Source organism: Nesoenas mayeri (genome assembly GCF_963082525.1).
Source record: "Nesoenas mayeri genome assembly, chromosome: 25".
In the NCBI taxonomy this organism is placed as follows: domain Eukaryota; kingdom Metazoa; phylum Chordata; class Aves; order Columbiformes; family Columbidae; genus Nesoenas; species Nesoenas mayeri.
The window spans coordinates 6,195,253-6,220,664 of NC_137549.1; the positions used below are offsets into that span (position 1 = coordinate 6,195,253).

Below are 25,412 nucleotides of genomic sequence, written 5' to 3' on the forward strand. Positions count from 1 at the left end.
GTCCCCGCACCGGGCCCCGCACCGTGTCTTCGCACCGTGTCCCCGCACCGTGTTCCCGCACCATGTTCCCGCACCACGTCCCCGCACCGTGTCCCCGCACCGCATCCCCGCACCGCGTCCCCGCACCGTGTCCCCGCACCGTGTCTTCGCACCATGTCTTCGCACCGTGTCCCCGCCCCGTGTCCCCGCCCCGTGTCCCCGCCCCGTGTCCCCGCCTCGTGTCCCCGCACCGTGTCCCCGCACCGTGTCCCGGCCCGTCCCGTCGGGGCCGCCGTGGCCGCCAGGGGGCGCGGGGCCGCCCGGGCCGCGCTGCATCATGGGAGCCGTAGTCCGGGTGGGCGGGGCCGCCGCTCCCGCCGGGCAGCGCGCGGCGCACGCGCAGTGGTGCGCGCGGCAGCATGGCGGCCTAGCGGGATGTCGGTGCTGCGGCTGCGCGCGGCGCTGGGCCCGGCCCGGCTGCGCGGCCACGGTGAGCGCGGGACCCCAACCCCGCACCCCCAACCCCGCACCCCAACCCCGCACCCCCAACCCCGCACCCCCAACCCCGCACCCCCAACCCCGCACCCCCAACCCCGCACCCCAACCCCGCACCCCCAACCCCCAACCCCGCACCCCAACCCCGCACCCCCATCCCCGGCTCTGCGGGTCCTTGGCGCCCTGCGATCCCCCCGGGACAGCGGGCGGGCTGTGCGTGTCCCGCGGCCCTGTCACCCCCTGCGGGCGGAGCTGGGCTCCGGGGCCGGTCCCCCGCCGGGCGGACCCCGCGCCCCGGTCGCCGCGGTTCTGTCGCCCGAGCAGCGGGGCCGGGCGGCGCTGTCCCCGGACACCAGAGCCGGGGCTCACGGGGCTGTCCCTGCGCGCTGGGGCCGCGCGGGCCCGCGGGCTGAGCGGAGATGCTGCTCCGTGCTCCGGGCCTGCCCCGTGGGGACCTGGCGGAGCGGCGGGGCCGGGCGGTGGGGGAGCCCTGAGGCAGGGAGCGGTGGGGCAGGGCGGTGGGGCCGGGCTGTGGGGCAGAGCCGTGGGGCAGAGCACTGGGGCAGGACTGTGGGGCAGGGCGGTGGGGCCGGGCTGTGGGGCAGGGCTGTGGGGGGAGCACTGAGGCAGGGAGCGGTGGGGCCGGGCGGTGGGGCAGAGCCGTGGGGCAGAGCACTGGGGCAGGACTGTGGGGCAGGGCTATGGGGCAGGGCGCAGTGTGGGTCTGAGGTCTCCTCCAGCTCCCGCTCTCTGTGTCTGCGCCGCAGGGATCTCATGGAGCGTTCTCAGGAACTACTCGTCGGCCAGCGCCAAGGAGAAGGCGAGCAGGAGCGGCGTCTGCGAGAGGACGGAGCTGCTGGAGGGTGAGCGCCGGGTGCCGGGGAGAGCTGCGGGGCTTTCCCTGGGCCTGTGTCCTGGGGGGTTTTCTAGGAGTCTCCCCATTCTGTGTAGCCATAAAGATAACGTTTGGGGCTGGAAGGACTTGCAGCGCGGACAAGGGTGTGGGGCTTCCCATGGCTGGCTGGCCGCGGGGTGGGACGCGACCCACTGCCATGTGTCCTCATCTCCTGCCCTGTGTTTCCTGCAGTGCTGAAGGCTCGAGTGAAGCAGCTCCAAGCCAGTCACACCCCGGAGGTGACGCTCAGCAAGGGGGAGCTGGCCCCGCTGGGCAGTGACAAGTGCCAGGAGCCGCTGTGGAAAGCGGTGGCTCCTGGCCCCGTGGGGGAGCAGCCCGGGCCCCGCGGAGGGGACGGGAACCCGGCTCGGCTCAGCGGCTGGGCCGAGAAGCTGAAGAAGGAGATGCACATGCGGCAGCTGAAGGTGGAGCAGCGCTTGTCCATCGCGGCCGCCCAGCTGGCTCTGGAGGGCCAGGCCAAGAACAAGCCGAAGGTCAAGGCAAAGGGCAAGACAAAGACCAAAGCTAAAGTCAAAGCTAAAGTCAAAGCTGAAGTCAAAGCTGAAGTCAAAGCTGAAGTCAAAGCTAAAGTCAAAGATAAAGCCAAAGGTAAAGCCAAAGAGAGCCTGAAGAGCCCAGAGAGCCTGAAGAGCCCAGAGAGCCTGAAGAATGCAAACAGCCCCAAGAGCCCAAAGGCTAAAGTGGTCGCTACCTGGAGCCAGAGCCACTCTGTCCCCCGCGTCATCTATCCCCACGGCAAGCCCCACGTGCTGGCAGTGAAGGAGGCTGCGAAGCCGCCGCGGTCACAGAGTAGGGCCAAGGACAGCAGCCAGCACAAGGTCCTGCAGCAGACCATGCACTCCAACCTCGAGTGCTTCCTCTTCCTGCAGAAGCCGGAGGAGGCTGAGCGGCTCCTGCTCCTGTACCACAGCTCCCTGGCCAAGAGAAGGCTGTTGGATGTCAACGCCTACAACATCGTGATGCGCTGCTGGGCAAGACAGGTACTGAGCTGGCTCAGGGGGAAGATGCTGGTGCTGCAGAAGCAGCGGTCGCGGTTTCATCTGTTTGGTCATGGTTGTGTCTGTTTGCACATCTGCCCTTAGCAGGTGTCCGGGGAGGGCCTGGCTGCTGCCAAGTGGGACAGAGCTGATCTGAGGCCACTGATCCCTGCGAGGTGGCTCTGAGGGGATGAAGGGGGTGGGGCAGGATAGATGTGGCTGAGTTTGAACAGGATCAGAGAGAAGCTGCGATTTGGGGCCGCCGGTGTCTGTACCCACAGCCCCATCCTTTCCCATCCGCAGGGCAACCTGAAGCGTGTCAACCACCTGTTCTCCAAGCTTGAGGCCACGGGGCTGCAGCCCAGCCTGGACTCGTACGCAGCGGTGCTGGAGTGCATGGGCCGCGTCCCGCCGCCCGCCAAAGCCGTCCACAGGTAACGCACCTGCCATGGGTGCTGCCAGATGTGGGGCCGTGTCTCTGCAGCTGCCACTGCGCTGGAGCAGCTGGGGGCTCGCTCTGGGGAGGGGACACGCGGCCCCATTGCAGGCACCCAGGGGCTCTGACCCACTCCTCGTGCGCGGGGCTGGGTGGGAGCAGGTTGTTCGGGGATGGGGGAACCCGCATCTCTCTGCTCAGTGTCCCCACCTGGGTGTGAAGGTGAACGGCGCCGGCTCAGCCGCCGTGTGGGCTGAGAGGGATCATCGATTGCTGTAACCTGAGGCGAGTGCCCTTGTGGGGCCGGGACAGGCTGTGCTCCTGAGGCAGCTCCCGCCAGCAGCTCCTGCAGCCCCAGAGCTCGGCGGGCAGGGAACGCTCCTGCACTGTCCTGGCCCTGAGCAGAGCTGGGAACCAGCCCTGGGACGGCCCGGAGCTGTGTCGGCCTCCTGCCCTGGTTTGGGAGCAGGTTTTGCCTTTGGGACTGCCAGAGCTTTGGCAGGGCTGGCTCCTCAGCCTGGACTGTCTGAGGTGGCTCTGGGCGATGCTGCTCAGGGCGCAAGTGAGGAAGGAAAAGCCCGATACAACCAAAGCTCTTGGATCCTCAGAAGGGTTCACCCCTATCTGTCTCCTCCATTCTTAGCGTTCTGTTTAAAAATGGTTCCCTGCCTCATGCGCTGATTTATGTCCAACACACGTGGTCCCCTGTGAAAGACTAAAGCTTTACCTGCCGCTCCTCAGGTGTGTGCAGCAGCTGGAACACAACGGTTTCCACGTGGACGAGCTCTTCCAGAAGTGCCTGTTTGAGGAAGACGAGAAGGAGATGGTGCTGAGGGCTGTCAGGATTGTCCAGCCCGAATACCAGCTGCCCCCTCTGCCCAGCCCCCAGGCCTGCGCATCCTCTCTGCTCCAGGACTTCTACTCCAAGGTGCGCCCTGGCGTGTCCCAGGAGCTCGGGGCTGTTTCGGTGGCACGTGTGGCGCTCACCGGTGGCCTCGGGGCCAGCCCAGTGCTGTCATGTGAGAGGAACCTTTTAGCTCAATCTCTGCTCAACACCCCACACCGCCTGTGAGGCAGCTCCTTGTTTCGGGGGGTCTGTCACTGCAGGTGGGGGGTTTGCCAGCCAGAGACGTCCGAGCTCTGGGCTCGCAGGTCCCTGCGGTGCCCTCAGCAGAGGTTTGCACCACGTGCCCCTTGCAGGGAAACGGGAGAACGAGCGCGTCTGTGTCTGCTCTTCCTCTGGCTTTGGCACTTACTGCCTTGCTTTGGTTGCAGGAGAAGATGGTGTCGTACCCCAAGCTGGATTTCTCCGTGCAGGAGTTGCAGGAGCGTTTCCAGCAGCAGCTGCAGATGGAGCTGGACAACACCGTGACCATTGCGTCGGTGGAGTCGACCAAACCCCTGACCCCGCAAGCCGGGAAAGCGGTAAAGCTCAGGGCGTCTGGGGGAAGGGGGCTGGTGGCCTGAGGAGGGGACGGCTCCCCGCTGACGCTCTGTCCTGTTTCCGTTTCCACGCAGCGCGAGCTGCTGGCCGCGCTCCGCTCCCAGTGGCATGACGCCCTGCTGCAGGCCCTGCAGAACTCGAAGCGCAGCATGGCCAGGCTCACGACGGGGTTGGGGCACAACACGCTGTACCCCTACCTGTGCCTGCTGCCGGATGAGGAGTACGTGGCCATCATGATGCAGGTAGGACCCGCGTGGGCTGGGGGGCTGCCCCTGAGCACCGACGTCCCATTCGGGGCAGCAGAATCAGGCCACGAGCCTCATGGTTTACCCAGGCTGTGAGACGCAGGCTCTGTCTGTTCCCTGTGCTGAGCAGCCAGAGGAGCCCCTGCTCTGTCCTGGCTGCACTTCCTTCCTCATCATTTGCTCAGCATTGCAAGAAGCAGCATCTTTCTGTGCTCTCCGTGCAAGAGCTTTAAGTCCTGCTTTGTCTCTCTGCTCTGTCTTTCCGTTTTTCTCTCCTTAAGACCCTTTTTGCCTCCCCCTTTCTCAGATCCTCAACAGCCTCTCCCCGCAAGGCGAGTCGCTGGCTGTGCTGGCCAGGGAGCTGGGCAACAAGATCTACGACAGGCACGTCACGCAGAGGAAGCTGCGCAGCCGCCAGCTGGAGAAGGTGCAGGAGGTCTACCAGGGTTACATCCAGCTCCTGGCCAGGGACAGCCAGGTGGGTGCTGCTGCGGCGCGCGGGTTCTGACGGGGCAGGCGGTTTGTCTGTCCGCGTCCTCGCGAGCGCCAGGTCCTGGTTCTCGGCACCTGCTGCCGCAGAGGCAGCTTCTGGCTGTCGGGCTCGCCTGGCCGCGTCTGCGTCCTTCCCGGACACACGTCAGGGACCACCTCATGGGGACACGGGGACAGGAGGGTCCTTCCCCGCGCTCTGCTCCAAGCACACAGAGCCCGTGCAGCAAGCCTGCAGGAGCAGCGTCGCTGGCCCCTCTACCTGACCCTTTTTTTTCCCTCTGCCTCCCAGCCTCACCAGTACTTGCCCCGGGAATACTGGGAGAAACTGGTGGCAGACGCGGGCTTCGGGCCCTCCCTGAACATGCGGGACTGCAGCTGGCCCTACGTGCTGCTCATGCGCCTGGGCATGCACATGCTGGAGCTGCTGGTGCGAGCGGCCAAGGTGCCCAGGAACATCCTCAACCCTCGCCTGGAGCCCAAACTCATCCCTGTCCTCTACCACGTCTACTCCTTCCGCAGCAGCGGGCAGGTGAGCCTTGATCTGGGGACTCTGGGACTGTCCCCCTGTGTCAGACCTGGGCCCTTGTTCCTCCCTGCTGCCCGGGGACACTCGGTGGAGCCTCTGGTTCCGTGGGGGCAGTGCTGGTCCCCAGCGTGACTGTTGCGCGGTGTTTGGCCAACCACGTACTCTCTTGGACTCCAGCCCTAACTCCTGCTGATCTTCTCCTCTCCAGGTTGGGCTGATAAAGCCCCATCCCATCTTCTCTCAGATCATGTCAGATGCTGCCGAGGCCACGCTGACCTTTAACTCCTCCGCCATCCCCATGCTGTGCCCCCCGGTGCCCTGGACCTCCCCCAGCTTCGGGGCCTTTGTCCTGAACGACACCAAGTTGATGCGGTTTGTGGACGGGGCCGTGCAGCACCAGCTGCTGCTGGAGCAGTGTCCTCCGGTCAACCTGCACCCCGTGCTGGACGCCCTCAACCAGCTGGGCAACTGCGCCTGGAAGATCAACCAACCGGTGCTGGACATCATCATCTCCATCTTCAACGACAAAGGCAACGAGAAGCTGGACATCCCCCCGCCCGTCTCCGAGGCGCCCAAGGCTCCCCCCGCGCCCGGCGGCTCCGCCGGCAGCAAGACCCAGAAGCACGAGCTGCTGCTCTACAAGAAGAAGGTCGCCGAGATGCACAGCTTGCGCATGGACGCGCTCTACAAACTCTCCATCGCCAACTACGTCAGGGACAAGGTGTTCTGGTTTCCTCACAACATGGACTTCCGAGGCAGGACTTACCCTTGCCCGCCGTATTTCAACCACCTGGGTAACGACGTCACCCGCGCCATCCTGCTCTTCGCGGAGGGGCGGCCGCTGGGGCCCAAGGGCCTCGACTGGCTCAAGATCCACCTGGTGAACCTCACGGGGCTGAAGAAGAAGAACGCTTTGCAGGAGCGCCTGGAGTACGCCAATGAGATCATGGAGGAGATCCTGGACTCGGCCGACCGCCCGCTCACGGTAGGCGAGAGCAGCTGGTGGGGCTCTGGGGGAAGTGGGGGAACCCTGAGCCCTGGGGACTGGAGTCCAAACGGGAATTGTCCAAATATGCTGAGGGAAAAAGGGATCAGTGTCATCTGTAATTGCAGAGGAGACTTAGGCATTCCTCCATGGCTTCTAGAAAGGAAAATGAAATGGAAATCAAATTGATTTTGAAACAAAAACATTTTGAAAGATGATGTTTGGAGAGGACAAGGGGAAACAAAGCATTGCAGAGTTTCCTAAATACCACATTTGTGTCTGAGACCACGATGAAATATGAGGGAAGCGGAGGCGCCGCGCCCGCTGCACCCTGCAGCGTGGGGGCTCTGGTGCCAGCGCTGCTCCCGTCGCAGGGCCGGCGCTGGTGGATGGACACGGACGAGCCCTGGCAGGCGCTGGCGTGCTGCATGGAGATCGCCAAGGCCGCGCGCTGCCCGGACCCCGCCGCCTACGTCTCGCACTTCCCCATTCACCAGGTGGGACCCGGCGGATCCGCCTCGCGGGGGAGCCGGGGGAGCGGGGGGAGAGCTCGGGGAGGAGCAGCCAGGGCCCCAGCGCCACGTTCCCCTAACAATGAAAGTGTAGTTGTGGGCATCTTGGCTGGAGAACTCCAGTGATTTGTTGCTGTGTGCAGCCGCTAACGAGCCAGGGTGGTTAAATGCTGCTGTGCTTCCTCTGGCTGGAGCGGAGCCCGTCTGGGAGATGCCGTTGGCTGCCAGTCGTACCTTCCCCAGCCGTGGGATGGTGATGGGGACTGGAAATGGGCCTGACCTGGCTGGGGCGACGCGTGGGGCAGCTCCAGCCCCTCCGAGTTCCCTGGGCTGTGCTGCTGTCCTGGGGCTGGAGCCCAGCGGCTCCGCCGGAGCAGGACAGCAGGTCTGGGCCTGTGGAGCAGGGCAGGGCACAGCACTGGCCTGTCCCCTGCCTTCAGTGACACTGGCCGTGTCCCCTGCCTTCAGTGACACTGGCCGTGTGCCCTGCCTTCAGTGACACTGGCCATGTGCCCTGCCTTCAGTGACACTGGCCGTGTGCCCTGCCTTCAGTGACATTGGCCATGTGCCCTGTCCCATCGCTCGGGTGCTCTCGGCTCTCTGGACACGTCTGTCCTTCCCGTTCCTGGCGGATCTGCAGCAGTCTGGCTGCGCTGACACATCCCCTTGCTGCACGGGAGACAGTGATTGATTGTCTTCCTGGCGAGAGGGGTTTGCTCATTTATCTCATTAGCAGATCAGATGACCCTAATGAGGCTGGGGGCGAGAACGGTGCTGTGTTCTGCCAGGAGCGATGGTCTGGAATATGTATGAGGGCATCTAAACTGATATTGTTATGACAACAAAAGATCAAGAGAGCAGTCGGGGGTGTGAGGAGGTGCTGGTAATGAAATTAAAGCAAGGACTTCTTGTGGAGGGCGCCCGAGCCTGGCTGCACCTGAGTCATCAGCGCTGGGTTCGCAGCAGCAGCTCCCGGCTCCGCAGCTTGCTGCACTGCAGGGAGGAGGAGGAGGAGGAGGAGGGCGAGGGCTGGTCCTGCCCGCAGCCGCCCTGTGCTCCTGGGGCTCCTTTTAGCATCCCAGATTTGTTGTTTTCCAAATTTTCAGGTTTTTAGTGTTTCCACAGAGCTCCGATGTCTTTGATAATTCATGGAGGGGGCGGTGTGATGTGAGGTCTTATTTTTTTAAAGCTCGTAGACAACAGTAGTTAGTGATGGACCCCAGAGAGGGAAACTGGCTGGAAGGAGAGTGGGAACTGCTGTGGCACTGGGTGCAAACCTGCCTGAAAATGGGGGGAAATGGCAACTGCTTTCCGAGCCGAGCGTGTCGGTGCTGCTGAGCAGGGTCTGTCCCCACGCTGACCCCTGTCCCCACCCCAGGATGGCTCCTGCAATGGTCTGCAGCACTACGCAGCCCTGGGCCGCGACCTCATCGGCGCCATCTCCGTCAACCTGATGCCCTGCAGTGTCCCGCAGGACGTCTACAGCGCGGTGGCCCAGCAGGTAGGGCACAGGGGACACAGCCTCCCGCCGCCGTGTCACACAGGGTCACCCCAGCAGAAAGGTCGAGGTGACAGGAGCACATGGAGGGCTCAGAATTGTCATGGGGGGTGGCAGAGGTGGGAGAACCCATGTCCTGAGCCACTGGCACCGCGCAGCTGCCCAGGTGACACTGGAGGCGGCAGCTCCGGTCCTGCACCCCCGGCTCTCCCCTGGGTGACCCTGGTGGCCCCTCGCAGGTGGAGGAGTTTCGGAAGAAGGACGCGAAGCAGGGCGTGAGGATCGCTCAGGTGCTGCAAGGCTTCATCAGCCGCAAGGTGGTGAAGCAGACGGTGATGACGGTGGTGTACGGCGTCACGCGCTACGGCGGGCGACTGCAGATGGAGAAGCGTCTCAAGGAGATTGACGGTTTCCCTGAGGTAGCGTTCCTGCCCCAGCAGCGCTTTGCTCAGCTCCGGCCCTGCTCGGGGAGGTGCCTGTGCCCTCTCCTGGGGTTTCCCTCCTGCCCTGCTCTCTCCGTACCCCTCCAAATCCCGGCAGAGGGACGTGCAGCCCGCAGGAGCTGAGCCCTCACTCTGCCCTTGCTCTGTGCAGGAATACCTGTGGGAAGCGTCTCAGTACCTCGTAAAGCAGGTGTTCAACACCATCAAGGAGATGTTCTCAGCCACTCGTGATATCCAGGTCTGTTTCCTTCTTCTCTGTTTCTCTTCTCCCCTGGCCCACCCACACGTAGCCCAGGGGCTGCTCCTCTGGGTCCTGGCGCAGGGAGGGTGCTCCTGTCGCAGCCCGGCGCTGCGGGACCGTCCCTGCTGCAGGGCCGCGCTCCCCCGAAGCTCTGGCCCGTCACAGCTGGTGTCCGGAGCCGGGCTGGCCCGTGCTGGGAGGGGATGGGGCTTCCAGCTGCCCACCCCAGCCCAGCCGCTCTCTCCCCCCACTCTCCCGCAGAACTGGCTGACAGAGAGCGCCAAGCTCATTGCGCAGTCGGGACGGACGGTGGAGTGGGTGACGCCGCTGGGTCTCCCCATCGTGCAGCCCTACTACCGCGCCAAGCCCACTGTGGTGAGTACCTGGTGTGAGCATCTGCCGCGCAGGGATCAGGGGATCTGCAGGCAGATAGAGCCCAGCAGGTTGGCGTCGCGGAGCCGCAGGGTCTGTGCGTGCAGCCACATCCTCCCCGCAGAGCCTGCAGCGTGTGGGTGGCTGGTGGGGAAGCTCCGCTGCTCCCGTCCCGCTCCGGCAGCCGGGGCACGGGCCCGTTCCCGCGCCGAGGAGCCTTCCTCTGGGCTCGCATGATTCAGTCTCGCTGCTCTCGCCTCCCACACGCTGCTGCACTGACTCACGGCTCCTGGTCCTGTCGCCGCAGCCGCTCACCTCCGGGAGCCCTTCCCTGCTCACCCCCTTTCTCTCTCCCCGCAGCTGAACTGCGGCATGCAGCACCTGAGCGTGAAAACCTTCTACACTAACCAGTGAGTATGAAACCATGGTCTCTACTGAGCCCCCGCTGTCCCCAGCCTGTGCCTTCCCGTCAGTGGAGCCTCCCAACGTGTGCCAAAGCTCCCGCTGCCCCCTGAGCTCCAAACACCGGCCTGGGGAGCGTCCCCTGTGCTTTGGCAGGGCCGGGGGCTCTGGCTCTGTGCCGGAGCCGCCCCAGCTCCTCCCGTCCCTGCTCTGCCGCAGGAAGCCTGACACGGTGAAGCAGAAGAACGCCTTCCCCCCCAACTTCATCCACTCGCTGGACTCCACGCACATGATGCTGACAGCTCTGCACTGCCTCAGGTGGGAGCACAGCCGGGCTCAGCGCCGGCGCTGCCGGGACAGCGTCACCGGGGCAGGGTGCACAGGGTGGGACAGAGGTGTCCCTGGGGTGTCTGGCAGAGGCGGCAGGGACAGGGACGGGGACAGGGACAGGGAGGTGGGGGGCTGAGCCGTCTCTCTCTGAAGATCTGCAGGGCTGTGCAGGGCGGCCCCTCGTGTGGTCCCTGCTGGTGTCCCCGTGAGAGGGTCTGCACGGGGCAGGGGACATCGCAGAGAGGGGACGCTCAGCACCGCTTCATGGCACCTTCTGCTGCCCCCCAGACAGGGTCTGACTTTTGTCTCAGTCCACGATTGCTACTGGACTCACGCTCTCACCGTGGATGTCATGAACCAGGTAAAATTGTCCTCTCGCATCCCTCGTGAGCCGGCATCTTGCTGATGTGTCCTCTGGGTGCCCGCCAGCCCCTGCCCCGCCAGGCTTTGCTCCGCAGGCTGATAGATTTGATCCGATTGACGTCCTGGTGCTGCAGCACCATCTCCTCCCACCCTTCTGCAAGGGTGTGAGGGAGAACGCGGCTGTAAATCAGTGCTAAACGCGGCGTCTCTGTCCTGCCCCAGCTCTGTCCCGGGAGCGCTGCCAGGGCTGCTGTACAATGGGTCGATACACGGGGGTCGGCCGCTGATTCCTGTCACTGCTGTCCAGCAGCTCCCGCTCCCTCCTGCCCGCTGCGTCCCCTGCCCCTCACCCTGAGCTGTCCTGCATGGGAACACGGGGGCATGAGGGGAAATGCCTGTTAACTTGCAACTCATCATTGCTCCCTGGATCAGATCTGTCGGCAGCAGTTTGTGGCTCTGCACAGCGAGAGGATCCTGCAGGATCTGTCCAAGTTCATGCTGGAGACGTACTGCAGGTATTCCTGACCCCGCCACGTCCTGCCCTCGGGGCTGGTTGTGCTCACGGGTTGTGTCACCGGCTCGGGAGGGAAGTCGTGCTTCCCTCTTGACTGACACCCGAACTGCCTGAGACCCCAGTGTGAAGAGCAGGGGGAGCACCTTCTCCAGAGCTCCCCGCTGATCTGCTTTCCCTCTGGTTCATCCAGCCCCGGCAGAGAGACCAGAGCCCTCTGGCAGAAGAAGCTGATGGAGCAGCTGTCGAACGTCCCCGAGACAGGTACGAGCACGGGACGGGAACTGCAGCGCTCAGGAGCAGTTCGGAGACCAGGGGAGTGAGATGGAGGGGCCCCCAAAGTCACTGGGCTCATGTGGTGTCTGGGGTTGGATTTTCCTGCCCGTGCTGGGGGCAGCGCTGTGGGGCCGCGCTGTGGGGCCGCGCTGTGGGGCCGCGCTGTGGCGCTCCCGTCACCTGCCTCCGTTGGAGCTGAGCCCCTGGGATTTTCCCCAGGCTGACCCAGCTCGTCCTGTCCCCATCTCGTTCCTCCATCTGCTTCCAACCAGGAGGCATTTGCCTGGAGATGGTGCTCAGCACGGTAATTGCCAGGATCTGGATGAGATACATGCAATGGGATTAAGGCAATTAGTTTAACTCCTCCTAATCTCTCGGCCCTGCCTCTGCCAGCCCATCTGGCCAAGCCTTGTTCCTGCCTTTGTGCGACAGGACGGGCCAGGGCTCCAAAATGCGCTGGTTTTCTATTGCTCCGTTGCTGCTGAGCAGCTGCCGTGGTCGGCCCCGGAGGCAGCACGGAGGGTTCCTACCATGTGTGCTCCTTTCCTTCCCCGCTTTGCTTGCTGTGACGCTCTTCTGTCTTGCTCTTCCTACCATTCTCAGATAAACGAGGACATCAGCTGCTAGAGAAGCTCCGGGCTCTGTGCTCAGGCCTGAGCCACAGCCGTTTTGTGCAGCAGTGCCGGGGCAGCCCTGTCCTTGCCTGCCCCTGCTGTCCCTGAGCTCTCCTCTCCCTCGCTCCCCGCAGGTGACTTCAACCTGAAGAAGGTGATGGATTCCACCTATTTCTTCAGCTGATCCCGGCAGGCCCTGGGCTGCCTCTGGCGTGCAGCGGGCGCGGGGGCTGCGGTGGGTGCTGGCCCACGGGCTCCGCGTCCTGCGGCTCCTGGGGAGGGTGCAGCTAGCTGCCCAGCAAAGGTACCTGGCCCAGGCTGAGCTGCTGGGCAAAACAGGAGCGCAGGAGCAGCCTGAGGGGCTGCTGGGGGCCGGGGCAGCTGCGCTATACGGGGTCCCTGCTCTTTGCTGCTGCTGTGTCCAGGCGCAGGGAGAGGCCATGGAGCCGGGGGCTGAGCTCCCTGCTGTGGGGCAGAAGGGGTGACAGCAGCCAGGCAGCTGCCCTCGGTCCTGCCCCGGCCCCCCGTGCCTGTCACGGCTGTAACCCCAGAGCTCGCCTGGCCGTGCCGGTCCCGGGGTGTCACCCCGCCACCCCCCACCAGCGGGCACAGACCCGCCGGGCTCTGTCACCTCCTGCAGCCCCTGTGGCTCCCGGCTCTCGTTTCAGGGATCGGTTTCAGTTCTCACTGGGTCTCAGGCAGGGAAAAGCACTGCGGTGCGGGTGGAGGTGTATGAAACTGTAAATAAAAGCTTTTTTGGAATATGAGGTGGGAACCGTATCCTTCTTGGCGACTTTTCCTGGTGTCTGGGGGTGCCTTCAGCTTCAGGGGCCCTGGGGGAGGTGGGACTGATGTTTTGCTGACTTGTTGGGCTTCACTTATTCGCAGAGGTGACACATTCTGGAAATGCTGTTGCAGCAGAAATGGAGACAAAACGTCCCCGTGGTGCAGGGGCCGGAGCAGCTGCAGGGGCAGCGGGGCTGGCGCGGGGCCGGCTGCGTCCCCTTGGCCCTTGCGTGTCCAGCCAGGAGCCTCCTGTCCGGCAGCCAGCGCGGGGAAAGCTGCGCGGAGGAGGCGTTTTGCCTGGTCATTTTTCTGGCAGAGCCGCAGCTCTGGACGGGCAGAGCCGGCTCCTGCGCTCCTGCGCCCAGCCGAGGGCTGCGCCCGGCGCCGCTTCCAGGGCCGGGCGAGGGCAGCGGGAGCAGCCGGGGCCGCGGCGGGGGGGACACGGCGAAGGAGACGCGGAGCCGAGTCGTGCGTAGCGCTGTCAGTCGCTGACGTTTATTGCACAGGATGGGCTGGATGGAAGGTGGACGCCGGGAGCGGGGCCCTGTCCCCGGCTGCGCGACACCGGGCTGGCGCGGGAGCCCTGGCTGCGCCACCATGCGGGGGCACCGTGGGAGTCTCCGGTGCGCGTGGCAGAGGCGACGTACATGTACATGTACATGCACACAGCCCCTGCACGCGTGTCTGCGGGCGCACACACGTGCGGTGCTCACCAGCCTTGGGGCGACCATCCCTCAGACCCCCCCAACTTACCTCCAGTCCTGGACTGTCCCCCCTCGCCCGGGGTCCAGGGGGGGACACAGGGACACGCGCAGGCGCGGGGGCCAGCGTGCTGAAAGCCCCGGGGCGGTGTCCTGCGGGTGCACACACAGGGATGTACTTGGGTCATAAATATCATATATGCATTGGTCACGGGATGATGCAGCTGTGGCTTCTATGGGGCAGCCGGGGGGCTGGGGCAGCGCGGCTTCGCCGTGGGGAGTGGGACATGGGGCCAGACTTTGGTTGGAGGTGACGTGGGTGGGGGCTCAGCCCGGCCCTGCCGTGTCCTCACAGCAGGTGGGGGCGCAGGGGCCCTGTGCCCACCGCAGCGGCTGCTGGGGCGGCGGTGGCTGCGGCTCCTCCGCCGGGGCGGCGCGGGCCGGGGAGCCGGGACCCGCTGCCGCGGCGCCTCGTCCCCGCGCGGCGCGGATGTCACAAGTTGGAAGAGAGCCTGGACTTGGCCGGGTCCGTGTCGGGCGTGCTGGCCGCCGAATCCTTGCGGGCCGAGTCCTGTGGCGCGGCGGGCGGCCCCGCCAGCGCCGAGCCCGTGGGCGCCGGGTGCACCGGGGGTCCCCGCGGGGGGGCCTGGCCCCGCAGTGGGGCCGGGGGGCCGGGGCCCGGGGAAGCGGTGGCCGGGCCCCCGCCGATGGAGGAGCAGGACTCGCGGGCCGAGGCCGGTGGGCTCTGGGTGCTGCCGGCCCCCAGCCCGTGGGGCAGGGAGGGCTGCGAGGCCGACAGGGGCCGCGACTCCTGGCTGAGGCTGCTGGTGGGCAGCGCCTGCGTGCTCTTGTGCGCGGCCAGGCGCTGCGGCGAGCCGGGCGGCTGCTGCTGGCCCAGGGACAGCTGGGAGCCCCCCTGCCCCGCGGCCCCGCCATAGGCGAACGTCCGGCCGGCCAGGGGGCTTTGGGACGGCGGGCTGGCCGCGGCGAAGGCGCTGGCGGGCAGGGCTGCGGGCTGCGCCGGGTCCGGCGAGGGGTTGGCGTGGGGCGCCGGGGGCTGCGGCTGCTGCGGGGGGCTCTGCTGCAGCAGGACGGGGGAGACGGCGAAGGGGCTGGGCACGGCCTGGGCGTACTGCAAGCGGCGCATCATGCGGGGCGAGCCCAGCGCCATGGAGCCCACCAGCGGGCTGGCCATCTGCGGGCAGAAGCTCATGGCCACGGCTTGCTGGAGCGTGGCGATGGCCGAGGTGACCTGCGGCTGGACCGGGCTGTACATGGCCGTGTGCTGCTGCAGCTCCGCCTGCTGCACCATCTCCCGGTCGTACTTGACGATCTCCTGGATGATCTCGTTCTCCTGGTTGTTGAAGACACCCGAGTTGAGGTCGTGCTGCACTTTGTGGAGCAGGATCGAGTTCTTCTTCCCTGCAGGGAGCGGGAGAACCGTGAGCCCCCGCGCCGTCCCCGCGGCCAGGCCAGCCCGCCGCCCCCCGGCCCCCCGGTCTCTACCGATGCGGTCGAGGCGGTCGATGGCCACGGTCTCGAAGGCCCGTCTCATCATGGGGTACTCCTCCAGCACCTCGTTGAAGTTGTCCACCGAGAGCGAGTAGAGGCGGCAGTAGGTGTCCGCCCGGACGCTGGCCGTGCGCCGGCCCCGCGTCAGCAGGCAGATCTCTGCGGAGGACACGCCAAAGTCAGCCGGCGGCAGCGAGGGTGGAAATGGGGCAGGCGGGGGGCTCAGCCCCCAGCGCTCACCTCCGAAGTAGGAGCCGTCAGAGAGCTTCATCTCCTTGTTGCCCTTGGTGAGGATGCTGACCACGCCGTGCTGGATGAAGTACATCTTCTTGCCAATGGTGCCCTCGCGGATGATGTAGTCACCCGGCTGAAACACCTCGAACTTCAGCTTGGTGAGCATCGCGGTGACAAAGTTGGGGTCCGCGTTGGCAAACAGGGGCATCGAGGCCACCAGCTTGCGGCAGTTGAAGTTCACAATTTCCTACAGGACAAAGAGGTGAGTGACCAGGGGCAGGGACACGGCGTCCCCGGCCAGCACGAGGTGCCGCGGCAGCACACGGGTTGTGCACGGATGTGTTCACACACACAGCTGCAAAACCGGAGCCGGAGGTGGTTGACCCCCCCAAACACAAGCACGTGCCTTGCAGGAGCATGCGGCACCTGCAGCAGGGGACGGGGGGACCCTCGGCCGGGGGTCCCGTCGCCCTCACCTCACGCAGGGGCTCGTTGAGCTCCCCCAGGATGCTGTCCTCGTCGAACATCTTGCCCTGGTAGCGGTGCTCGTAGTAGTCGTGGATCTTCTGGCGGAAGTCGGCGGGCAGCTTGTGGAAGGACATGTACTGCTCCACCTGCTTGTACTGCGGGAGAAGCCACGTCAGACCCGGGCTGGGACCCCCGGCCCGTGCCGCTGCCCCACGAACGCACCGACGCGGAGCTCCTGCCCTGTCTGGCTGCGCCCAGGAGGGTGCGGGACGGGAGCCGCCGTCCTGCCCAGCACGGCCCTACCTTCTCCTGGTACTGGCGCCGCGAGGAGTCCAGCGACTGGATGAGGGCGGTGGCGTGGCCGATGAACATGGCGTAGCAGGTGGCCCCCACGATCATGCTCAGCATGGTCAGCCAGATGTCCGTCATGCTCTCGGGCGCCTGCTTCCCGTAGCCGATGCAGAGCATGTGGCTCATGGACTTGAAGAGGGCGAAGGAGTAGAGCTCGCTCCACGAGTCGTTCTGCAGCGACAGGGACGTGGTGGCGCTCAGCAGGGGCTGCGCACACGCGTGTGCTTGGACGCGTGTGCACGGACATGTGCGCACAGGCACTCGCGGGCACAATGGCCCCACTCAGGCCTGGGGACGCTCTGGGTCCTCTGCCTGCACTCAGCACCACGAGCTGCACGTTTGTTCCCTTGTCACCCGCCTGCTTTTGCTTTAGGGAGCCTGTCATCCTGGTTTATTTCTCTTAAGCTGATGTACAAAAGCGTGGGGATCCCCTGTGAAATGCTGCGATGGGAACGAGCTCCGGGTTTGTGGCGGCCGCTGGTAACGGCAGCGCTCGCGCGTGGGAGCCCGCGGAGGCGGCGGGGACAGGAGGGGACAGGAGGGGACAGGCTGGTGGCACCGGGGCAGGAATCCCCAGCCCAGCCTCACACAAAGCCCAGGTTCCCCAGCAGCAGAACAGCTGGGGAGGAGAAGTGCACAGGGAGGGGAGGAAGAGGAGAAAGGTAGTGGGGGAATGGAGCAGAGACGGAAACATCGGCGGAAGGGGCTGAGATGGACAGAGGGAGAGGAGCCATTTGTAGTGGGCTGCAGGGCTGCCAGGGAGCAATTAGAAAAGTGGCCCGTTAATTATTAATAGCAGCTGTGTTGCTAATGAGCAGAAGGCGGCAGGGGATGGAGCGGAGCTGTGTCAGCATCTCCCGCCCGCCTGGATCGATCCACTGCCCCGCTCCTGCGAGCCCTCCCCGGGCAGCAACGGGTACCCACGCAGCCACTGCAGCACCGACCGCGGCAGCGACCGCGGGGCCGCCGGGAGCGCTCACCACCATCCCGTTGATGGAGACCCAGCAGTTCTGCGGGAAGTCCTGCAGCATGGGCACCAGGAACTGCAGGCAGCCGTCCCAGTGGCAGAGCAGCAGCATCATCCCGATGAGGTTGATGATCCTCATCACCGCGCTGGCCAGGTCGTACGTCATGTGGAAAATCTGCGGGCACGGGGGCCGGGGAGATAGCGGGGGGTGAGCGCAGGGACCGTCCCCCCCGCACAGCCCGGGCGCCGCGGGGGCCCGGCCCCAGCCCCCCTGCCTATTTATAGCCCCGCGGTGGGACGATGCCGCCACGCTGCCGCCTGGAAAGCACGAACGGGTGCCAGCCCTGGTGAGGACATGGCAGCACTGGCGGGCGCTCAGGGCTCCCTTCCCTGGCGATGTCCTGCGGGACAACAAGGTGCAATGGGACAGTCTGAGCGAGGACAGGCAGGAGCAGCCCCAGCCCATCGCTGCTCGGGCTCATCCTCCCCCTGTCAGGCCTGTGGCCGTTGACCCAGGACGGCCCCTCGCCCTGGGGGCACAACCCGGCACGTGCAGCCCTTGGAGACGCTCCCACAGCACCCGCCAGCGCCACCGCGGGACCCTCCCGCCTGCTGCGGGTGGGTGCAACGACCAGGACAATCTGCACACGCGCAGGTTTAACTCGCCCCTTCTAAATCCCCTCTCAAAGTGAAAAGGGCGCAAATCTGGAGCCCAGATGGGGGCGCTGGTGGGGACAGACACCCTTTGGGACGGGGTTTGCAGGAGCTGTGGGTGCTCCGTGGCAGAGCCACAGGGCAGGGGTGGGACACGGGCGGGGCACACGGGCGGGGGACACGGGCAGGGGACAGGGGCGGGGCACACGGGTGGGGCACACGGGCGGGGCACACGGGCAGGGGACACGGGCAGGGGACAGGGGCGGGGCACACGGGCGGGGCACACGGGCGGGGCACACGGGCGGGGGACATGGGCGGGGCACACGGGCAGGGGACAGGGGCGGGGCACACGGGCGGGGCACACGGGCGGGGCACACGGGCGGGGGGACATGGGCGGGGGGACCTGGGCGGGGCACACGGGTGGGGCACACGGGCGGGGCACACGGCTGGGGGACATGGGCGGGGCACACGGGCGGGGGGGACAGGGGCGGGGCACACGGGCAGGGCCACCCCTCACCTCCTCCCACTGGTGGATGTAGCGGATGAGCCGGGAGAGGCGCAGCAGGCGCAGGAGGCTGAGGATCTTGGTGAAGCGCACGATGCGCAGCGCACGCGCCGTCTTGTACACCTCCGAGTCTATTCCCTTCTCCACTATGAGGAAGACGTAGTCCACGGGGATGGAGGAAACAAAGTCCACCACAAACCAAGTCTTGAGGTACTTCTTCTTGATCCTCTCCGGGTCCAGGATGATTTCCGTGTTGTCCTCAATGACAATCCCCGTGCGGAAGTTCAGCACCAGGTCCATCAGGAAGAAGGTGTCGGAGACCACGTTGAACACGATCCAAGGTGCCGTGGTCTCCTCCTTGAAGAAGGTGATGCCCACGGGGATGATGATCAGGTTGCCCACCATGAAGAGCAGCATCGTGAAGTCCCAGTAAAACCTGGTGGGGTGGGAGGATGGAGGAGGTGTCACCAGCGTCCCGCAGGCACCGCCACGGGGACCCGGCCATCGCACCTCGCGCTACTCGTGCTGCCACCGCTGCCACCTCGGACCCAGGCACCGCTCTGCTCTCTCCAGGGACCTCACCTTGCTGCCCACCCCAGAACTGCCCCAGGCTGGCCCCGCGGGTCACACAGCCTCTGCTACGGGCGCAGGGCTGCCCGGAGCACCCAGGCAGGTCCCAGGGTGACAGGAGGACGATGCTGCCGGGGACACCCCCCGCAAGCCGCCCTGGGGGCAGCCCATGGGCTGGGGAGCACCCTTGTGCCCAAACCACCCGTGGCAGCGGGGCCACCGCGCTCAAGCTCGCGGGCAGAGGCAGGACGGGAGAGCCCACTCCCCACAGCGCTGCCTCTGCCCCTCCCTGCGCGCCGCGGGGGACGTGAGGACAGGGACAGAGTCCCAGGTAGGGCCACCCCATCCAGCACCTCCCTGGGCCAGGCCGGGTGCCGGTTTGGGGTGAGCGGGCGAGTGCCGCGGGTCGGAGGCGGCAGCGGCCGCGGTGCAGGAGCCGCCGCAGCTGCCGGCACCGCAGGTCACGTACGGCTGCAGCGGCAGCCGCAGCCGCCGAGAGGGCGAGCGGCCGCCTCCGCGGGGCTGTGCGGCTCCTCCGCCACCCTCGCCCCTCCTCGCGCTCCTTGTCCCCGGCTGCTGGGCCCGCCTGACCTTTCCGAGCGCCTGCAAGGTCACAACAGCCCTGTCCTGGCAGGACCGTGCGAGGAGACCCCGGCCCCGCGCAGCCTGGGCGGCTGGAGGGGACGATGCTGCTCAGAGCCACACGCAGGACCCTGCCCACGCGTCCTGCCGCCTGCCCGCCCCAGGCAGGAGCCGCTGGGCTGGGGGTGCCCTGGCCAGGCTGCCATGGGTGCGGGGATGAGGGGGAACCTCCCGCACACAGGAAGGGGACATGGGCTGAACTCCCCCGCAGAGAGCAGGAGCAGGAGCCGAGCATCCCGCCTGACCTTCTCCAATGACACCTTCCCCAGCTGAGACGTTGCCGTGGCAACCGCGAGTGATGTCACCGCTGCACAGCGATGACTTCACACCCAGGGCTGTCTCCAGGTCCCCTCAGCGGCTGCCGCGGGAGGAGGGGCTGTGTCCCCCCGTACCCCCACCAAGGGGCTGCGGAGCCCCTGAGGCAGCCAGGCTGGCCATGGTGGCCGAGTCAGACCCAGCTCCGGCCACACACACAATCTCCGGCGATGTCAGCGCTGGCAGAGCCGCTGCGGGGCCGGTGCATCCCGCGGCGGCAGCTCGGGGCTGGGTCTGTCCCCAGCGCCCCTGCAGCCTGGCCCTGCTGCACAGAGCCCGTCCCACGGGGCATCTGCCATGCAGAGCTGTGAACAGCCATTAAATAACCGGGCCAGCTGGGCAGAACTCTCCACTGCTCAAATCCCTTGGCAATCCGGCTGAGCCAGGGCAGAACTGGGCCTGCTGAGAAACAAACTGCTCCTGATCCACCCGACACACACGACCGGCTCCGTCTGATCCCTTCGGGGACTTGGGTGTGATGCCAACACTTTCCTCCTCAGAGGGCAGCGTGTGCATAGGAAAAAAAGACCCAAACCGGGCTGCTAAAAATACCTGAAAACAAATTAATTAGGATCCTCAGCACCCTCTCCCTTGCTTCTGACCCACTTGAACAACAGTGCTGGTGACAGGAGACGCCTGAAGTCTCTGTGGGCAGGAGGTGCTGTGTTCACACTCCACCGGCTGCTCAAAGCCCGGCTCAGTGGTGCTGCCCAAAGCCTGGCTCAGCGGCACTGCCCAAAGCACGGCTCAGCGGCACTGCCCAAAGCGCGGCTCAGCGGCACTGCCCAAAGCGCGGCTCAGCGGCACTGCCCAAAGCCTGGCTCAGCGGCACTGCCCAAAGCGCGTCTCAGCGGCACTGCCCAAAGTGCGGCTCAGTGGTGCTGCCCCCCAGTCCTGGGCAGGGGCCAATTCACAGCCCAGCACCCCCAGCCAGCCCCAGGGACCCCGTCGTGCTCCTGTCCGACACGTCGCCCGCAGAGCTGCCACCTCCCGGTGCCCCCAAACCCAGCAGAGCGCTGGGCGGGCGCAGCGCGGGATCCGGGCGGGATCGGCGCTTCAAAAACTCGCACTAAATACTCATATTCCAAAAACGAGGTCGCGGTTAGAAGTGGGTTAAGAAGCCAACGGCAGTTTGCCCGAGCTGCAGGAGCAGCACCCAGCGCGCCATCCGCACCCCAGTACACCCCGTTGTGACGGAGGACTGGTGCTGCTCTTTCCTGGAAGAGCCTTGTCCTCCTGAGTCTCTGGAAAGGGAAGGGAAGGGAAGGGAAGGGAAGGGAAGGGAAGGGAAGGGAAGGGAAGGGAAGGGAAGGGAAGGGAAGGGAAGGGAAGGGAAGGGAAGGGAAGGGAAGGGAAGGCTCTGGCCAAGCAGCACCGGGGACACCGATTCCCCAATTCGGATGAGCCTGTTGCAACAAATTCCCCAGCAGCAAAGCCACAGCCGAGCCCCAGCCTCGGGGACAGCTGCGGGGGCCGGAGGTGATGCCGGGGCGGCTGTGCCGGGCAGCCCGCGGCTCTCACCGGGGGATGGGCACCACGGAGGGACGGCACCGCGGCTGCCACTGACTCACCGCTGCGTGCAGCGCCGCTGCTGCACCCTTCACGTCGTGGGGGCCAAACCCTCCTCCCCGAGGCCCCGCAGCACCGGCCCCGCTCCGACCGCTGCCCGGCTCTCACACCGGGTGCGACCATGCAGCCAGACCGGCCACGTGCCCCAGGTCACTATGGAATGGGGGGCTGGATGCCACCCCCCGGCTCCCAATGTCACTCCAGAAGCGACACCCCAGTACCAGAAACACCAACAGAAATAATGAAAAAGTCTGTGCTAGATGTTTTTTTCTCCCACCGATAAAGACCAGAAGCAGCAAAGACAGAGATGACAGCCGTGCATGGCACCCGAGAGGAGGCGGCTCTGCTGGCCGCTGTCGGCTTCAGCACACCATTTACAAGGTCTCTTTTATCAGATTTGCAGCTCAGGATCTCAAGCAGCCATCCAGGCTGCTTCCTGATAATTCAATATTTATGTAAATAGCAAGCAACTTCGTTGCTGGAGCAAGTCTGCTCTGAATTTTGCATGAGTGATTGCAGTGGCCAGGAGGAGACAGGAGCTCTAAATGACTCCGATTATGAAATGATGTCACATATGCAGATGGGTAATGATTTTATCTTAAGACAGGAAAACGGGTTTTGCAGGGCAAACATGGCTGGGTTCGTGCTCCATTATCATTATTAGATAAACATCATACTACGTTTTTTTAAGGCAGTACCACGTGGAACGCGTGGACACGTCCTCAGCACGCACAAGCAGAGCGGGCTGCTCGCGCTCAGCCCCGCGCCGAGCCGATCCTGTTTACGTGCGGGTCTGTAGACCCTGGCGCTGCCTGGCTGTGTCTGCAGCTCCTCCCCGCTGGGCAGGGAACGCTCCTACGCCACCGGCCGCGGCGACACAGCCAGCGCCTCCTCCCCAATGGGTTTCGGTCTTGATAGCGGCTCTGGGAGGGATGGAGCCAGCATGGGACAGGACAGCCAGGGTGACCCCCCAAGGTCACCCCAGCGCAGACGGGCGCCCGCCCGCGGCGAGCGCCAGCCCGGGGAGCACTCTGAGGCCTCGCTCGCACCACGGGCTCGCCGCAGCACCACGGGCTCTGCCACCGGCACCGTGGCTCTGCCAGCTTGAAGGAGCGGGGCAGGCTGTGGCCCCGGTGCCGCCGCAGAGGGGACGTTGGGGCCAGGCTGCTCCCAGGTGCCCCAACAGCTGTGGGGTGAAGCAGAGCCCGGGCAGCGGGAAGAGCAGGGTCCCCCGGCCTCCTGGGAACCCCCGGGTGCCAGAATGCACCCAGCACCACCACACCTGCCCCACCATGGCAGAGCTCCCTTCGCCACAGGACCTGCCACGGCCACGCGGTGCAGCCGCCCCTCACCCCGGCTCTGCAGCAGCTCCGGTGCCCACCCGGCGGGGCAAGGAGGGGCCTCCGATGGACACCCCCAGGTCCCCAAGTGGGGGTGACCGCAGAGCCCTGTGTGGGAGGTCACCACACGAGGAGGCCCAGGGCCTCCGGCTGCTCCTCTGGAAGGTGTCGGGTCAGCCCAGGAGCGGGAGGTGCAGGCGCTGGTCTCTGCTCTGAGCCCCTTCGAGGTCACGGCCCCGGGGACTCCAATGGCTGGCTCACCAGCAAGGTCTTGGCCACCCATCCCTGCAAGGCGCAGAGCCGCCTGCCCTGCCCGTCCAGCTGCACATCCCTCCCGTGCCCGCACGCAACCTGGGAAGCATCTGCTGTTCCTGAGCTCCCCAGGGCTCAGGGGCTGGAAAGAAGATGTGGCTGCAGAGCCCTTCTCCCTGGGTTTGCCACCTGAACAGGCTGGATCCCTGGGACGCTGGTGCTCTCGGAAGTGAGACGAATCCTTCCTCAAACTCCCTGAATCTCAGGGACAGGATCAGGCCTCCTTGGGGCAGGGGGAGCCTTCACAAGGCTCTGCTTGGCAGTGGAGACAGCGGCACGTCCTCCAGCCCAGGCCCCCAGCCCAGGGAGCGCGACAGCCAGGGTGATTTAGGGGTAGAGCCAAAGCCCGGTGGGGCTCCAGAGGGTCCGTGCTGGGCCGAGCCACCTGAGGCCCCGCGAAGGACGAGGGGATGCCCTTGCCCGGGCACCCCCTTGCTTGGCATCCCCGGATCGGCGGCAGCTCCGCTGGGGAGGGGGATGCCTGGCCGCCGGCCCCTCCCCGCGCGCAGGCCAGCGGCATCCGCGCTGCCACCTCCAGCGCAGCTCAAGGTGCCCTCGGCTCCGCACGGCCTCCCCTTCCCCGGCGGGCTCCGCTCGCCCCCGTCCCCGCCCGCGGTCTCCGGGGCCGGATGCACCGCCCGGCCCGATGCTCCGTCCCCGCGGGATGCACCGCCCGGCCCGATGCTCCGTCCCCGCGGGATGCACCTCCCGGCCCGATGCTCCGTCCCCGCGGGGTCCCGGGCGCAGCGCTCGCCCCCCGCCCGGCGGGGCCGCACCTGAAGTCGCTGTAGGGGTGGATGATCCAGGCCCCCGCCGACTTGACGCGCTCCTGCTCTCGTTCCACCGCCTTCTGCGAGCCGAACATCCGCAGCGAGAACTTGTTGACGCCGGGCTGGAGCATCGCCCCGAACTGCCGCTGCATGAAGCTGGCCTGGCTGCCGCGGGCCTCCTCGCCCGCATCCTCACCCGCGCCCTCCTCGGCCGCCTTGGCGCCGCCGGGGGACGCGCCGCCGCCGCCGCAGGAGAAGGACACTTTGGGCTCCCGGGGCGGCTCGGGGCCGGGGCTCCGTGGCGGGTCCCCCCGCCGGCACTCGCCGTTCGGGGACCCCTTCCCGCCGCGGCCCCGCGCCCGCCCCGCCGCTCCGCCGCGCTTGGCCGCATCGGCCGCCTCCTCCTCGGCCGCCGCCTCCCCGCCCGCCGCACCGCGGCCGGTCCGCATCGCGCCGCTGCCGCCGCCGAGGCCACCGGCGGCCGAGTGGTGCCCGCCGCCGCGGCGGGGGCGGGCCGGGGCGGGCCGGGGGCGGGCGGGGGGCAGGGCCGGGCAGCGGCGGCTCCGCAGCTCCCCCCGCCGGCACCGCCCTCACCGGCAGGACCGGCCACCGGAGCCTCTCGCGGAGGTGCCGGTGCTCAGGGCTGAGACCCGCCGGCACCGAGCCGGTGGCAGGAGGAACCGCCCGGGGTGGCAGGGATGGCGACCGGGGACCGGCTCCTGCGTGTCCCCAAATCCCACGGGCCAGCGAACCGCAGCCGGAGAGCCCCGGAGCGGACACCGGCACCCGCGGCAGACGCCGCCGCGTCCGATGCTCTGGGTGCCAAGAGCCGGGCAGCGGGACCCGCAGCTCCTGCCGCCGCCCCGGGACCGAGCGGGTCCCCCTGCGGCTCCGCGGGCTGCACCGCGGCCGCCGAACCCCGAGCACCCTCCGGCGGCCGCAGCGGGAGCAGCGCGGCCCGTGGCTCCACCTGCTGCCCACGGCGGGGAGCGCGGCCGGTGCCGCGGGAGGGGACACCCCGAGAGCTGCAGGGTTCAACAGACACGGAGACGAGGCTCTCAGCAACACCCCGAGAGTTCAAGGGTTGAACAGCCACAGATGAGGCTCTTAGGGACACCCTGAGAGTTCAAGGGTTGAACAGACAGGGAAGATGAGGCGCTTAGGGACACCCCAAGAGTTCAAGGGACACAGTTTAGTGGCAGAGCAGGTTAGGGTTGGACACAATATTAAGGGTCACTTCCAACCAAAATGATTGTATGAAAGCTGTGCTCCAGCAAGCAGAGGCTCTGTGACAAGTCACACCCCCCCCCCATCCCCTTCATGTTGCTGTCCACACAACGTTGCTCCATCTCCTCCCTCTTCCCCCCTGCACCAGCCCCCCCAAACAAAGACCACAAGTGGAACTTTGTGCTGCAGCCTGAGAGCTGGGCCAAGCAGGACCCATTACCCTCATGAAGGAAATTAAGCCATGCATCGATTCTCTTCACCAGGATGGCACCTGGCAGCACGGGGCCCCTGCGAGCGCCTTGCGTAACCCACAGACGTGCTGCTGCGCCACGCTGCACCAAACCAGGACACAGCATCGCTTTCCACAGCCAGAAATGAGGGAGGGCGGGCAGGCCAGGGGTCCAGGGACAGAGACCAGAATCCAACCAAAGA

The 25,412-nt window shown here is 66.3% G+C and overlaps 2 protein-coding genes across 3 annotated transcripts; one reads left to right on the forward strand and one right to left on the reverse strand.

Annotated features, from left to right (window-relative positions):
* Positions 1-395: 395 nt before the first annotated feature.
* On the forward strand, positions 396-12,747 carry POLRMT (RNA polymerase mitochondrial). 2 transcript variants are annotated; one of them, XM_080359286.1, is made up of 21 exons: positions 396-469; positions 1,242-1,337; positions 1,562-2,370; positions 2,671-2,801; positions 3,545-3,731; positions 4,079-4,228; positions 4,322-4,489; positions 4,800-4,970; positions 5,274-5,513; positions 5,719-6,495; positions 6,870-6,992; positions 8,386-8,508; positions 8,745-8,924; positions 9,100-9,186; positions 9,451-9,564; positions 9,922-9,971; positions 10,183-10,281; positions 10,582-10,654; positions 11,089-11,171; positions 11,361-11,431; positions 12,192-12,747. In XM_080359286.1, the coding sequence occupies exons 1-21, from the start codon at positions 415-417 to the stop codon at positions 12,239-12,241; spliced, it is 3,837 nt and encodes a 1,278-aa protein (XP_080215412.1). In that variant the 5' UTR covers positions 396-414; the 3' UTR covers positions 12,242-12,747. The 2 variants fall into 2 exon arrangements, with proteins under 2 accessions (XP_080215412.1, XP_080215413.1); XM_080359287.1 differs by lacking the exon at positions 10,582-10,654.
* A 1,290-nt stretch (positions 12,748-14,037) lies between these two features.
* On the reverse strand, positions 14,038-24,202 carry HCN2 (hyperpolarization activated cyclic nucleotide gated potassium and sodium channel 2; the record flags this gene model as incomplete). Its single annotated transcript, XM_080359078.1, has 8 exons — positions 14,038-14,966; positions 15,051-15,215; positions 15,297-15,537; positions 15,767-15,913; positions 16,062-16,280; positions 17,090-17,251; positions 18,248-18,671; positions 23,760-24,202. 8 exons carry the CDS (start codon positions 24,200-24,202, stop codon positions 14,038-14,040), a joined length of 2,730 nt encoding a protein of 909 aa, XP_080215204.1.
* Between the last annotated feature and the right edge of the window lie 1,210 nt (positions 24,203-25,412).

Excerpts from the sequence above, each read along its gene's own strand:
- POLRMT (XM_080359286.1), top strand. The coding sequence starts at position 415 with ATGTCGGTGCTGCGGCTGCGCGCGGCGCTGGGCCCGGCCCGGCTGCGC. Across the intron at positions 1,338-1,561 it reads GAGGACGGAGCTGCTGGAGG|TGCTGAAGGCTCGAGTGAAG; the intron begins GTGAGCGCCGGG and ends TGTTTCCTGCAG. Across the intron at positions 8,925-9,099 it reads AGATTGACGGTTTCCCTGAG|GAATACCTGTGGGAAGCGTC; the intron begins GTAGCGTTCCTG and ends TGCTCTGTGCAG.